The sequence below is a fragment of the Manis javanica genome, chromosome 3 (assembly GCF_040802235.1).
Source record: "Manis javanica isolate MJ-LG chromosome 3, MJ_LKY, whole genome shotgun sequence".
In the NCBI taxonomy this organism is placed as follows: Eukaryota; Metazoa; Chordata; class Mammalia; order Pholidota; family Manidae; genus Manis; species Manis javanica.
The window spans coordinates 121282841-121299087 of NC_133158.1; the positions used below are offsets into that span (position 1 = coordinate 121282841).

A 16247-nucleotide genomic window follows, 5' to 3' on the forward strand; every position below is an offset into this window, starting at 1 on the left:
TTTATTCTTGGAAGGAAAGTGAACTTTGTGGGAAAGAATATGAGCTTTGTAGCTGGGCAGGTGGACTCAAATCAGAGAAAGGTTTTATTCTTTCTAGTGGTGTCATGTTTGTTCTGTACATCTTCTGAGCCTTAGTATCTTTACCCACAACTTCTTCATCTGATTTAACCAATGACTACTTTTCAGACATGGTGAAAATTAGAAGGTTTGTAAAACACCTAGTATCATGCCCACAGACATATGTAGGTTCTTGATATGTAATATGTGTTAGTACTGCAATGAAATACTGCATATGTATACATATATAAAAATAATTCTTATAATCAAGCAATTTATGATTATTTTAGGGTTATGAGTTAAAGAGAATAAGCAATGATTAACTCTGTAATTCCTTTTTTCAGTCCCCATTTTCTAGAACAGTTTCTAATCTACCATCATAGATCCCAAATTTTTAAAGACTTTTTCCTACTAAGTAAAAGTTCACTTTTTCCTGTTTTGTATTCACTAAAGACATGCACAAATGCAATTAGAGGCTCAGGAAGTACCTGGCAATTAATCAGAGAGTTCTGGCTGAATATAAAGAAGAAAAATATTTTATCACTGCCTGGCAGTGAACTAGTGACTAAAAATATCACTGCCTGGAAAACAAGTGACCAAACTCTCCTACATTCTTTAGAAATATTGGAGATAAATCTCCATTACCATCTTCATAGTCTCTTAGTTGGAAATCACTGCTGTCTTTAACTAATTAGTTGGGTAACTTTAGGCAAAATATTTAAATAGGTACAACAACAATAATAATACAGTCCCTGCCTATACCCTGCAGGCAAATGAGCTATGAGATGAGAGAATCTCAAAGCAGTATAAAAACATAGTATATTCTCTTTTAGCACTGGGCTACAAGGAACCATTAGGAAACATAGACTTCTACCCAAATGGAGGATTGGATCAGCCTGGTTGCCCCAAAACAATATTTGGAGGTGAGTGCAGATACTTTGTGAAATAGTGGTTTTAAAAAAAGCACATTAAAAAAATCTGATATTATGCCATGTGGAAGTTTTTAATAGAAAATAAATTCCTGAGATAATAGAGGGGGTATAAATATAAATACAAAATATAAATTATAATTATAAATTATTACTCAAATATATTACTTTTAAAAACCACAGCCATATGATTAAAATCTATTGTGAATGATTTCCCTCTCTTAAAAAGGTGTGTTTTTGACCTAGAGACTCCACATCTGGAAATCTCTCCTAGAGAAATAATGGAAAATGTAGACAAAAATCAGAGTCCAAACATATTCAGTACAGCATTACTTATATAGGGAAATTTTTAGAAAAAATTAAACATCCAATATAGGAAAATCATTAAATGACTAGGGCATACACACAAAAAAAAATACAATTGTTAAAAACTGTTATCTTTAGATTAATGAAAATGCTTATAATATGATGTTAAGTGAAAAAGACACAAAACTATAAAGTGTGATCCCAATTAGTTTTTTTAAATGTGTATTTTTATGTATGTAAGTACAGAAAAGAAGACTAAAAATAAGTGTTAGTGGTGAATTCTGGATATTGCACTTCTAGGTGATTTTTGCATCATTATTTCCTATTCTTTTATATTTTCTAAATGAACATATATTACTTTTCTAGTGAGAAAAACTCACAAAACAAGAATGTTGGAGTGTAATGTAAAAGTGGAGTTGGGTACAGAATTAAAAAATCCATCCTTAAGTGCTCTGAATCTGTATTTCACCATTGCTACAGAAAATTAAACCATCATGGGAATGATTCTAGAAAAAGATGACCTTGTTACAAAATGGTATATGGCCCTGGAAATGACATAATAATTGAAAATGGTCCAAATGAAATGGCATAAGTAAGGCCAACCATATTCTATCATAAATGGTGTGGGTTCAAATCCCATCCTGTGTGATGATGCAGTGTAACTACATCCGTGAGCAGCCGAAGACAATGTACTTCAATTATAAAGGACGTTCTCTGTATTAACTTCATGGTTTCTGCAAACAGAAGTTCCAGGAACAAGTAAATATTGACTTACAGATTTTATTTCAGTCCAGCATGGCCCTATGCCAGCCCTTGCTTCCCTTCTCTAGCCCAGTTTGTTTCTCTTGTCCTCTGTGATCTCTTCTCTGGGCATATGAGGGCACCAGAGAAAGGGGAGACAGTCTGCCTCCAGCACCCAGTGCCTCTCCACCCCATGAGCTCATAAGCCTAACTCCTCTTTTCATGGGGTTCACTGTTGCCTATTCAGATCCTCACCTCTTTTGATTACCCATCTCTGGGACCCAGGCCCTTGTCCGAATGACTTAATCATCTGACCATCAGCTTTCCGACAACATCTCCAACAGTCTGTGCGGTGATGCTGCATCACCAGCTCTTCCGGTGCCTATCCCGTGCTTCACCAGCCTCCTCTCTCACCATCACACCACGTGGCACCCACTAGGACTTAACTGGAGGCTTGCTTCTCACCTCTTCTTGCTGGGCCATGGCTTCAAGGGCCATCCTCTATTGTTCAGCCCCTCTCACTTCACCCTTCACCCTTGAGCAGAAATGGAGCCCCTGCTCTCATGAATGGCCTGTGCACCCCCAGGACCTTAGGTCTCTGCCTTGCCAGCCCCCACCTTTGCTTGAAAACACTCTAGAGAAGTCATGGAGCTTTGCTGATTGAGAATAAGCCCCAGGCAAACTTGCTAACTTCTCCAAGGCCCTAAAAAGTGCCAGAGAAACCTCATGTTTATCTCCTGCTGACTCCCCATGATCATTCCTCATGCTGCCATTACAAATTTCTACCCACCTATAAACCTTCACTTTTTAGAGATGAGCTAGATTTGACTTTTGTACCTAGATCAAGGCCCCACCTCAGGAAGCCATTTTATTTATCCTCATCTTAATTCACAAGGTTGGTCTTTACATTCATGTTCCCTTTCGGCCCAGGGTGGGGCATTCCCCATATTTTTGCAAAGCTGTCTCCTTGCTTGCCCTCCTTGGGGAATCTTCCTTTACTAATACTCCCCAGTGCCTTTTCCTCTCACGTTTTTACTAGTTTAAATGCGCTTGCTTTCTGCTGAAAACTTCCAGGGAATCTCTGACTACTACATAATTTTTCTCCTCTTTTTCATTGACAAAGGAAGTCTGTGTCTTCCAGAGATGGATAATCAAAGATAATCACTGATAGAGGTTGAATCCTGACCTGATTCCACCACATAACAGCTGTGTGACCTTGGTCAAGTCATTTAACCTCTCTGAGTCTCAATGTCTTGCTAGGTAAAATGGGGATAATCATGCCTATCTTGTTTTCTCCTGCCACTTGCCAGTATGAATCCTGATCAATGGGTTTTTATATTCGATTAAGTGGAATCAAATAACCGAAGCTGTTAGCACAGTACCTGGCGTTTGGAGACAGGTGATAAACTGTGTATGTATACAATATGTAATGCACTATTATTAAATAATACAACCACTCTTTAACCATTCCTTTTACAACCAAGGAATGCAATACTTTAAGTGTGACCACCAGAGATCCGTGTACCTGTATCTTTCTTCCCTGAGAGAGAGCTGCACTATTACGGCATATCCCTGTGACTCCTACCGGGATTATAGGAATGGCCAGTGTGCCACCTGCGGCATGCCACAGAAGGAGTCCTGTCCCCTTGTGGGTAAGTCCAACGAGCAGTTTCCCCCTCTGATTAACAGAGCTAATTTTTAATAGGACCCCAGCACCAATTTACTATCTAAAAATGGGCCTGAAAATTGTGTTTTTAAAAAAAATTCATTTAGTAAGCTTTTTCTGCCAATTTGTTCTGTGAAGTACTTTGGGGTCTCCTAATGTTATTAAAGAGAAAAAAATAGTGTTAGAAGAGCAATCTGTAAAGGATTTCATTCAGAAGGTAGTGTAATCTCCCTGGACACTTTATTTTCGCATGAAAAAGAAGGTTCCAGAAGAGTTTCCAAGCCTACTGAAGGCACAGTCACCTTACATAGCCTGCTCCATGGGAACAGGAGCACACTCTCTATATACACAGTCTCTCTGCTGGGGGAGGGTCACAGTGAGCCCAGGGACTCTCCTGTCAAATGAGCCTTGCAGCGTGATGCCTTCCAAAGAGCCATGTCTGTAAATGCCCTCATGCCACCCCTGGGTCTTGTGAGCATGTATGGGAATGGGGTGGCATAAAGATACTGCGGAGGCTGCTTGGACGTTTGTTAAGGGTTAATAGAAATATTCCAGGTGGTGAGGACTTTGAAATTGGATGACGATGAAAATTTTCTAATTGTTCCCTAAGAAAAAACCCAGGTTAACATGAGGACATGCTACAGACATGGGACTCTCAACCTTGGTTATGCCTTAGAATCAACTAGGGAGATTTAAAAAACTACTGGTTTTGGGGTCCTACTCCAGATCAATTAAGTCAGATTGTGGAGGCTGTTCTCTAAGGGTGGGGCCAAAGGCCCCACTGATGGCACCCAACCTTAGTCCTGTAGGCATAGACATGAAGGAGGACATTCCCCTGCTTGTTGGCATAATCACATGGCAAGCCCAGGTTCTGCACAATTTAGGGGTCCAACTGTAGTTCTTCAAGAAACACAATGCTTTGCAAGAGTGATGCTATTCTAGGTATAAACCTGAATCTGTTTTCATCTGTAAGAAGATTGTATTACTGAAAAATATCAGTGCTATTTTTAGTCCACCCAGTGTGTAGCACTCCCCACTCCCCCACCGCAATTCCTGAAGTACTTTGGGGTCTCCTAATGTTATTAAAGGCTGAGTGAGGAAATGTCAGGAGAAAGGGGGAAAAGCCACCATAGAGTCCTTTTGCAAGCCCCAGCAATGAGAGGTAGGGCACCAAGCAAGGTATAGTAGGTGCTGGGAAGGTGCGGCCCTCTGGCCCTGCAGGTCCTCTCCATGGGGGTGGGCCCAAGGGAGACTGGCTGGTGGCGGCAGTCAAACTCACTGTTTTCCCTACCCCCCGATTGCTTTTACTCTTACATAATACACATTAATGTTGCGCTTTTCCAACTTTTTCTATAGGTTATTATGCTGATAACTGGAAAGATTATTTAAGGCAGAAAGACCCTCCTATGACTAAGGCATTCTTTGACACAGCTGAGGAGAAACCGTTCTGCAGTGAGTGGTGAATGTGGTTCTTGGCTTTGGCCCGACCCTTCAATTTTAGAATGGCTGAGTCCCAGCTCCCTGGCTACTTCTTGGTAAATAAAGGCCATAGTGAAGTGTGGACTTTGGAGCTGGAAGGACCTCGGTCAAATCCTGATTTTACCACAAAATAGCTCTGTGACCTTGGTCAAAACATTGAATTTTTATGAATCTCCATGTTCTGTTAGGTAAAATGGGGATAATAAAGCCTATCTTCTAGATTATAAGGATTAAAATCTCAAAAAAAATCATAGTTGTTGGCTTCTCTGGATGACCATTATAATGACTAAGATCTTTCAGAAAATATGAGCCCCGAGATACATGAAATTGGGTTTAGGAAAGATCAGGTGCCAGCCACATCTACGGGTCAGTTCCAGCTCCAAAGCAACCATCATGGCCTCCTAAAGACGCTGAGAGGTTGGTATTCCATATGGGAGTTAAATGGGGTGGCAGACCATTAGATGTCCTGGGAAGCAAGTAGGCATTTTCCTGAGCAGACATATGTCTTGCAATCTTGTCTCCCTTTTCATTTTTCTTGGGAGCACTCCTTATAAAAGAGGTTGCAGGTCACTGGGTTTCTCCCTGCTTTAGAGCCATGCATGGTATCTGAGGGTTTGGTGTCTGCGCAGTAGGAATGGGACAAGCCCCTGAAAAATAATGGGCCAGAAAGTGGCAACTCCAGGGCTGACCGTATTTGTTTATGGGGCCGTCGTCTTCCTGAGCCTCTTTTCCCTTCTCTGCAAGTTTGACCAAGAGATAGCAGATCTGACTTTCATGGTGGGACCCATCTCCCCAAAGCATCCTTGATCTTTGGGAGCAAAGAATAGGGAGGAGGAATAGTTCTTTGAACATATCATGCATTCCTGTTTATTAAGTAGGGATTTATTGGGTACCTTTAAGGTATTACTGCTAGGATTACAAAAAAATCCCTTCCCAGTTATTGTTGTAGTATATTTTAGTTTTATTTTTTTAACCCCACAAGACATTACTCAGGCAATATTTGTATAGATACCCATAGATACCCATAATGTACCAATTTTTTGACTGTCACTTTTTCTTGAAATTTGCAAATACAGTAAAGTGTGCTGGCTAATGATGGAAGAATACCAGAGCATGATAAGAACTCTAAGAGGAAGACCCTAGTCTGATGGTCAGTGAGGGCCTCCAGGAGGAAGGGACATTAAGCTGAAGCCTGACAGATGAGTTGGCAAAGGGAGCACAGTGAGAGTGTCCCAGAGAGGGGAGGCCCAGGAGCAAGAGAGAGTGTGATGGTGTGGGTAGTGTGGCATGACTTGGGGAGAAATGAGGGAAGCTGGATAGGCTGATGGACATGGCCCAGATGGCAGAGGACCTGTCAGCTGTGGAGGTCTCTACATGGCCACCTGGTTAGTTTATTCTAATGTGGGCAGGGATTGAAGGGAACCAGTCATACTCAGCAGTAGGTCATGAGACCTCGGTCAGTAGGGTGGGAACTGATCCAAGAGGTGATGCCTAAACACCATGACTGGATGCCATTGAATTCTGCTGTCACTCAGGCCATCTTCATTGAAAGGAACATTAGAAAATTCTGCCCTGGATCTTTGCAGAGGAACTACAGAGGAAGAGAAAAAAAGACACAGCTATTGGGGAGGTTGGGTTTTAAAAATTGGCCCTCAGGGGAGCAGTTGGGAGTACCTTTCTTACCATGTTTTTTCCCTGTTTTGCAGTATATCATTACTTTGTGGATATCATAACTTGGAATAAGAATATAAGAAGAGGGTCCATTACAATCAAGTTGAGAGACAAAGCAGGAAACACCACAGAATCTAAAATCAATCAGTAAGTTGGGCTAGAATAGTTTGCAGTTTGCTGTTTCCCTTTTTTTCTCAGAGAAATTAAACCCCAATATACTACTTTGTTATTTATAGGTCTATACTTTCTTTGTTCTACAAATGATATGTGGCATATTGCTTAGTTGCTTCTCATAGCTCTTGATCTTTCAGGCTCTTTGAAATTGGTGCAAGGATCTCCTCTCTCCATCCCCTCCATCCATCCTACTTTGCCCTTCTGTTTCTCCCTGTCTCCCTGCCTCCCTCCCTTCCTTTCCTCTCTCCCTCCATTATTTTGCTTAAACATTTAATTACAAAATGCTTGCCTGTTGTAAAGGCATTTAAATGGTAAAGATGTAACATAAAAGTGCAAATCCTTGCCCCATCCTAACAATCCCACACCCAAAGGTAACCCACACACATTTTCTATTCTTTTATAAGCTCATAATATACATTTATATAAACATATATGTGTATGTTTATGAAACTCAGAAAATTGGAAACACCCTAAAAATCCAACAATGGAAAAATAGTTAATTAAATATTCCCATATAATAAAATACTATTTATACATTGAAATTATTTATGATATATATTACATTAAATTGTATTATGCTAAGTGAAAAAATATAGGATATCAAATTATATAAAGTGTAAGATTAGCTCAATAGTGTAAAAAAATGAAGAAGAAACATGCCAAAATATGTTAGATTATTCCTGGGTGGTAGGGATATGAGTGTTTTTTTTCAGCTTCTCATTACTTTTTAATTTTCTATGAGGTTGTGAGAGAGAGAGAGAGAGAGTGTGTGTGTGTGTGTGTATACCTAGTTTAAAAATGGTTAATAATTTTTTATCAATGACTTTTATAATCAGGAAAAAGGGGAAAAAACCCAAAACCCTTTACTTTAAGCAAAGGAATCTGAGGCTTACTGTACTCATTTAGTCAGGAAACACTTCCCGGGTCCTGTTATCCACTAGGCACTCTGCTTGTCTCTTCGCCACACACAAAGGACCAAGTAGAATGTCACCTGAGCCTGGAGATCACCTTATGGGTTCACCATTTAAAAGTCCAACCTACAATAAACAGGGAACTTGTTAATGGGAAGTTTGGAGGTGACTTTTTTAATGCATCTTTGAATCATAATAACAACAGCCTTTTTTAATTGAACTAAGCACACTGAACACATTGGCTAATGTAATCTCACTAAAATCCTGTGAGGTGGCATTAACACCCCAATTTTATATATGAGAAAACTGAGGCCTGGAGAAGTCAGGTGATCTGGCCAGTATCACACTCCCTTCAGTGTCCATGTCCTTAACCCACAGAGGCAGCATCATGAGGGAGGGCATCGCTAGGGGGTATCTTGAGGAACCAGCCTCAGGTGCATTTACAGACTGTGACCTTCAGTGAGCAAGCTGGGCGAAGATCTCATCTGGAGAGCCTACAAAATGGCACGGGAGATTGTACAGTTATATCTTGAGGACTCGCCTAGTACAACTGTGCAGTCTTGCCAATAATTGCTTACATATTTGCTTTACTTTTGTCTTAAAAATTTTAATTTTACATAGTGAATTCCTCCCAACTATGAATTCATAAATTTATAAAAAAATTCCTAGATTTATTTCTTGGTTAAGATAGAGACATCTTTAGTTTAGTCATGTTTAGTCATTCTTACTTTAGTCATGTTTGTGAAAAAGTCATCATCAATCAGAGAATATATGAGAAAAAAGGAAAGAGTTGTTCTATTCCATGGTAAGAATATGGCTACTTTTCCCTTTTTTGCAAGGTAAACTCTAACATTTTAGTATTTAGCAATTTTACAATTAAAAAAAAGGAAAATAATATTAGAGTCTGTACCCTAAATTCATTCAGTCTTACCAGACTATGGGTATAAGTGGAGTCACACATTCAAGAATATTATTGTTCTGGTGACTCTCCCTGTTTCCACTTTTTAGATGTATTTTTTTAACCTTTTAAATAAAATTGAGATATAATTTACATACCATATAACTCATCCTTTAAACGTTTACAGTTCTGTGTTTTTTGGTTTACTCACAAAATGCAACCATCACTACCACCTAATTCCAGAACATGTTCAATATCTCAAAATGAACCCCTGTACCTGTTAATAGTACTTCCCCATTCGTCACTCCTCCCCAGCCCCTGGCAACCACTGAACATCTAAAATAAGCTCAACGATGGATTTGCCTATTCTAGGCATCTCATATGAATGGAATCATACAATCGGTAGCCTTTTTTGCTTAGCTATTTTCAAAGTTTTCCATGTTGTAGCATGTATTCACATTACATTCCTTTCTATGATTGAACTATATTTCACTGTATGTATATATCACATTTTATTTCAGTCCACTGACCTCTGGGCCTGGCATGCTTCCATTGTTCCACTCTGCTCACATATACATTTTACTTGTCCATTCATCAGTGGATGGACATTTGGGTTATTTCCACTTTTTGGCTGTTGTGAATAATGCTATTTTGAACATAAATGTACAAGTTTTTATGTGGATATATGTTTTCATTTCGGGTATATACCTAGGAGTGGAATTGCTGGGCCATACAGTAACTCTGTTTAACCTTTAAGGAACTGCCTGCCTATTGTTTTCCAAAGAGACTATACCATATATTACATTCCCACCAACAATGTGTTAGAGTTCCAATTTCTCCACATCCATGCTAACACTGCTAATGTCTTTAAAAAACGTTTTCCTTTTTAATTGTGATAAAAATATATAACATAAAATTTAGCACTTTCTTCCCTTTTAAGTGTACAGTTTAGTAGTGTTAAGTATATTCACGTTGTTGAGAAACAGTTCTCCAGAACCTGTTCATCTTGCAAAGCTGAAACTCTTATTCCATCAAATAACAACTCCCATTTCCCCTTTATTCCCTAGCAACTACCACTCTACCATAAATTTGACTACTTCAGATACCTCATATCTGGAATCGTACAGTACTTGTCCTTTTGTGATTGGCTTATTTCACTTAGCTTAATGTCCTCATGGTTCATCTATGAGATAGTGTGTGATAGGATTTCCTTCCTTTTTAAGGCTGAATAATATTCCATTGTATGTATATACCACATTTTGTTTACCCATTCATCTATGTCTCTCCTTTTTATTGTAGCCATTCTAGTGGGCATTATGTGATATCTCATTATGGTATTGATTTGCAATTCTCTAATAATGTTGAATATGTCTCATGTGCTTATTGGCCATTTTATATACTTTTTTGCGAAATATCTACTCTTTTTCCTTTTAAATAGAATTAATCTTTTAGAGCAGTTTAGGTTCACAGCCAAATTGAGCAGAAAGTACAGAGATTTCCAGTACACCCTTTACCCTACACATACAGAGCTTCTCCACTATCAATGGTACCAGAGTAGTACATTTGTTACAACTGAAGAACCTACACTACCACATCTTTACTACCCAGAGTCCATAGTTTACGTTAGGGTTACTCTTGTTGTAACTCTATGACAACTGTATGACGTACATCTACCATCATAGGACCATGGAGTAGTTTCACTGCCCTAAAATTCTCTGTGCTCTGTGTGTTTATCCCAACCTCCCCTTAATCCCTGGCAACCACTGGTCTTTTTACTGTCTCCTTAGTCTTTTTGTCTTTTACAGAATGTCATATAGTTAGAATCATACAGTATGTGATCTTTTCAGATTGGCTTCTTTCACTTAGTATTAAGCATTTAAGGTTCCTCAATGACTTTTTATAGCTTGATAGCTCATTTCCTTTTAGCACTGAATAATATTGCATTGTCTACTTGTACCAGTTTATTTACTCATTCACCTACTGAAGGACATCTTGATTGCCTTCAAGTCTTGAAAATTTTGAATAAAGCTGCTATAAACATCTGGGTGTCAGTTTTTGTGTGCTTTACCCATTTTTAAATTGGGTTATTTATCTTTGTTGAGTTACAAGAGTTCTTAATATATTCTGAGTACAAGTTCTTTATAGTTTTAAGTCTCACATTTATGTCTTTGATCTATTTTGAGTTAGTTTTTGCATATGGTGTGAGTTAGGGGGTTCTGCTTTAATCTTTTGCCTGTGATATCCAGTTGTCACAGCACCATTTACTGAAAAGACTAGCTTTCTCTGTGAATTGTTGTGACACCCTTGTCTAAATCAATTGACCATAAGTAAGGGTTTTTTTCTAGATTTTCAATTTTATCCCATTTATCTATATATCTCCTTATGCAAGTGCCGCATTGTCTTGTAGCTTACCCAAACATTACTGTGGGTTTCTCTTGAGAGGCAGGACTTAAAAAAAATATTTGCTTAAGCACAACTTCTAAATTAGTATCTAGTTTGGCTAAAAATATATGTATGTGTCTAACAATGCAGTTTAATGGACAGACCATAACTTTGAACTCAGCCAGAAGTGGGTTTGACCTGCACTGCTCCAGATAAGCCCTGTGACCTGGGTGAGCCTAAGCTCTCCAAGAGCCTGTTTCCTTACCTATAAAATGAAGATAATAATACCTCACAGAATTATTCAGGGGACTGGAAATGTGTCAAGAGGGAGAATGCTGTCTGGCAAGTAGTAGGCAGCACATGCCTGTTAGTGTCATGGTATCTCATCAGTCCTGGGGTCAGCAGCTTCACTTGTGCAGCCCTTTGGAATCCAGTAGACTTTGCTCATGAACATTGTCTGGGGCTGGCTATGGGGTCAAATGGCTGTGAATGATCTATAGGCTTCAAGATTGTTTTCTTTTATTAGCAATGTATTTCCACTTAAAAATATTTCTTCCTTCCAGTGAACCCTCAACATTTCAGAAATATCACCAAGTGAGTCTGCTTGCAAGATTTAATCAAGATCTGGATAAAGTGGCAGCCATTTCCTTGGTGTTCTCTACAGGATCTGTAATAGGCCCAAAGTACAAGCTCAGGATTCTTCGAATGAGGTTAAGGTCACTTACCCATCCTGAGAGGTGAGCCATAGGCAGGGTTTGACAAGCACCTGTTTTTCAAAGATGATATTGGTTCCTGTCCAATCTGCTCAGTCTGATGTTTTAACAGCACTTCATCAATCACAATGAAGGATGTGAGAGTCTTTCCAAAAACAGACGAGAAAAAACAAGTAGCCAGTAATCCAAGAAAATTTTGCTGTTAGACACTTAAAGATTAGTGGCCCAATCACCCAAACAAATAGTGCTGTTTGCCTAGAAATATATAATTGCTCCCTAACCATTCCACCTACATTGCTTGCAAGTTGATAATTTGCTGTAGAAAATAAAGCCTCATATAATATGGCAAACTGGTAAAACAGAGCTTACTATTAAAAAAAAGCTGCAGGAAATTGGAATATGTTATCTATTGATACAGTATTGATGTTAAATTTGATAACTGCACTGAGAATGTCCTTGTTTTCAGGAAATACACACTGAAATACTAAGGGGTAAACAACCTATTCTCAATTGGTTCAGAAAAAATAAACAATGGTGTGTGTGTGTGTGTGTGTGTGTGTGTGTGTATGTGTGTTGAGAGAGGCAGGGAGAAAGAACAAAGCTTTGATGGTATGTATGTTTTGTGACTAATGCCACTGCAACATGCAGTCCTAAATCTGATCTATGGGCAAAGAGAGACAAGACATGTTGTGAGCAGTTAGTACTGTCTGCATGTTCCTTTCTCCTGACAGTTTAGGGTATCCGAAAATGATACAAGTTTCTTTTAAAGGGTAATTTTTACATCTTAAAACTGGGACTTTATATTTTTTTTCTGATTATCAAAGGAATACACATTCATTTTCTAAAATCTGGGAAGTACTGAAAGTAATTGAAACAGAAAAATATCACCCATAATTACTCAAAGGCAACCACTATAATATTTTTGGTTATTTCTTTCTATTCTTCTTTTTATTACTGTTTTTACACCTAACTGAAGTTATATGGTAAATAAACTTTTACATTCTGCGTTCCTGTTGTTCCTGATGTTGATTTGCTTATTTGCTGTAACCATTTTCCAATAACATTAGAAATAACTGCTAGAAAATTTTACATCCTAAAGACATAAACAATTTCCTTTATTAGAATGGGCTCTTGCACATTTTTTATTGACAGGGATATTTTGTCTTATTTTTACAGGCCCCAGTTGTGTCGGTATGACCTTGTACTGATGGAAAACGCTGAAACAGTCTTCCAACCTATTCTTTGCCCAAAGTTGCAGATGTAACTGTTGTCAGGGCACATGGGCACAAGTAACATCAAGAAAGCTACAACTACGGGCTTTTTTAAAGCTTCACCTCACCTTTTCCTCAAGAAACAGAAAGTACGGAATAACCAGGGTTTTTCCAGAAGCGTTCTGTTGATGTCACAAGGCAAAATGTCAAATGACGTTGGCTGATAGAACAGTTCTGGGAAGGGAGCCCCTAAGTAGGGCAGGAGGATCAGAGATAGCCAGACTCCTGACAGCATGACGCCTGTGTCCTGGGGCCTCCTTCGTTCCGGCCAGCCGATTCAGCTGCCTATACTTGGGTCATTCTGTCCGTGCCAGTGACTAGTTGAACATCTTGAAGGAAAGGACTGACTGGAGACCTCTGTGGTCTCAACCCCACATTCCCTGTGCCAAATTCCTCCAAGGCCCCTCCTGTAGAAGGGAATGGAGACTGCCGTACCTCACAGGACTATTGTGTGGGTTTGGGAGGCAAGTCTATGAAGGGTTCTTTGAAATCCCATGGGTGCTACATCTATGAGTGGTTTGATAAATGTGAAATGTGCTTTTATTTATTTTGACATTATCTAATATGCAATAAGAGAACTTCTCTTTATCAAAACCAGCCTCTCTCGGCCTGTTTGCTCTGAGAAAGCAGGAAAGCCAATGCCTGGCTTTCCTGCCTTCTCTGAAGTGTGGCTGGTACAGGGAGGAGGTGGGGACAGATGGACAGCAGAGGGGGCAGCTGCTGGGGCTAGACATTAAGTGGATGAGGCAGGAAGGGCAGATGGAGCCGTGGGGCCGCCTCCCTCACAGGGACAAGGGATGAAATGAGAGGCAGAGAGGAAAAGCAGAGCTTGTTTCTCTTGTAAAGTGAAGAACAATTACTTTACAGGCAACCCTCATTTTACATAATCCTTAAGAGATGTTTATTTTTCCTTGTTAATAATTCAATCCATGATTATCGGAGGAAAGTTAGAAAATGTATAGATGCAAAATGAAAATATGCTTATTCATGATTCCAGCTGTTGATGGTAATTAATGTTGACTTTTTGGAATGATGCTAAATAGCTTCTGTTGCTAACATATGAATTCAAAATATAAACCAGTTTGTTCTTGGAGCATTGGAAACTTCCAGTTTGAAGAATCCTTAGGCTTTCCTAGTAGTAGGTGTTATCCATGAATCTGGAATGACAGTAGCAGCCAAGTCAAGTAGGTCTGGAGAGCCAAAGCCAGAACCAAGGGAGGTCTACCCCTGGGGCCAGGTACCCAGTGTGGGCACAGAGCCAAAGGTATGCACCACCTGTCCCACAGCAGTGGCCACTGCAGGAGGTTTCTGGGATTGCTCTGCAACTGTGTACAGAGACCAGTCTGCTAATAGGCCTGATTTCTTTTTGGAGTTTTATTGGGCCTCTATTTTGATGAGCACAGTCACTTTGTCTTCTTTACCTTGCCTGGTATGCAGGGGCCAAAACAACCAAGAAAATGCTGGGACTTGCATTTATAAACTCCTCAGGCCAGTGGGTGTCTCTCAGCTTCTCCTCTCGGCATCTCCTAGCATGGTAACTGGCTCACTGTGGAGTGGGTGGGCAGATGAACAAATGAATGAATGGATAAATGAATGAGTAAAGGCAAGAAGGAAGTTTGTTCTCTGGATGGAGATGAATTTCAGCGAGTCTCATGTAACAGGAAAGATAAAAGCAGTTATAAGTGTGGGAACTCTCCTCACAGAAAGTTCCTCGCAAGGCCTCTAGAACTTGACTCTCTTGTCATCCTCACCTTTCATCCATTTTGTCAATGAATCCAAATCCAAGATGCAATTAAATTGCACTCTGCCCTCTTCCCTTCCATCTTCACCAATTATCTCCTACTCAGCAGTTGGATCTTAGCTCAATTGTTGAGTCTTCTTGGACCTCATTTCCCATTATAGACACTGTACCTCTCCTTTGTAGTATTTTTTAAGTTTTGGAGTTTTTTTTTACATTTATTTGTGTGATTTTTTTGTTCATTGTCTGTTGTCTCCCTGGACTGTTCTGTAAGGCAGGGGCCATGTGCTTGGGTGGTACCTACAATATAGTCTGTGCTTAGGAAATATTGAATGAACTCTCCATTATCTTCTGAGCCCTATGAAACTATGTTCAGTTGTGAGTAAAGACCTCCTGCAATTCCCAGCCATCACCCATTTCCACTGAGGCACCCCCCACTTCTCTGCCTCAGACTTCTCTCCCAGCACCTGTGTGATTATTGTCTCTGTTATCTCTGGAGACCCAGTGCCCATTTCCCTGGTTCCCTATAAAAAGGAGAAGTTGGCTTTTTTCCCCATTGCTCTTCAAACCTTTCGGATAATCCTTGCTAGTCCCCTGCTGATTGGCATTTAGGCTGTTCCCAAACTCTTAATATCAAAACAAAGCTGAAAGCATACACTTGAACATATATCTTTGTCTATGGACATATCTCTAGTCTAGATTTCTGGATGTGAAATTGCTAGGACTTGTAATTCTGATAGGTGCTCCCTAATTGGCCCAAGAAGTGGTTTGAATGATATGACAAAGATGCTTTCTCTCTGTTGTCCAGGCTTGTGACATTTTGGAATCCACTCTGTCCCTTCTCCACTTAATCAGTCATATATCCTACCAACTCTTTCAGTGTGTCCCTCTGACTCCCTTCATTCCCACTGCTGTGGTCCCAGCTCAGGCTGACAGCCTTTTCCACCAGTACAGCTGCAGCTATCAGATCAGTTTGTATTCTAATCACCAGCCAGAGCAAATATCCTAAAATGGAAACTATATCATTCTCTTGCTGAAACAGTTCTGTTGTTGTTTCACCATGTACAATATTAAAAAATCCAACTCCTTAGCCTGCTTTTCAGTTTTCTAGTCTATCCCCAGATTCTCATTTCTCATACACCTTAGGCTCCACTGAAACTGGACTCTGGTGCCTTACTTGGACCCTCGGCTAACACCCTCCCTCCTTTCTCTGTTGTGAAAATCTTGCTCATCCTTTAAGGTAAATTCAAATCCCACCTTCTTCATGAATGCATGAAGTGTCAGACTAGTAGTCTGGAACCAGGTTAACCT

At 39.7% G+C, this 16247-nt stretch overlaps 1 protein-coding gene across 3 annotated transcripts in view; it reads left to right on the plus strand.

Annotated features, from left to right (window-relative positions):
- LIPH (lipase H) overlaps positions 1-14291 on the plus strand; it is a 34062-nt gene extending 19771 nt beyond the window's left edge. The window contains exons 5-10 of one of the 3 annotated variants that reach the window (XM_017681124.3): positions 891-980; positions 3518-3685; positions 5056-5151; positions 6885-6996; positions 11778-11951; positions 13104-14291. In XM_017681124.3, the coding sequence (XP_017536613.1) occupies positions 891-980; positions 3518-3685; positions 5056-5151; positions 6885-6996; positions 11778-11951; positions 13104-13191 (728 nt within the window). In that variant the 3' untranslated portion in view covers positions 13192-14291. The remainder of the gene's footprint in view (positions 1-890; positions 981-3517; positions 3686-5055; positions 5152-6884; positions 6997-11777; positions 11952-13103) is intronic. The other 2 variants (XM_037024263.2, XM_037024264.2) reach the window with 2 other exon arrangements.
- Positions 14292-16247: the final 1956 nt, after the last annotated feature.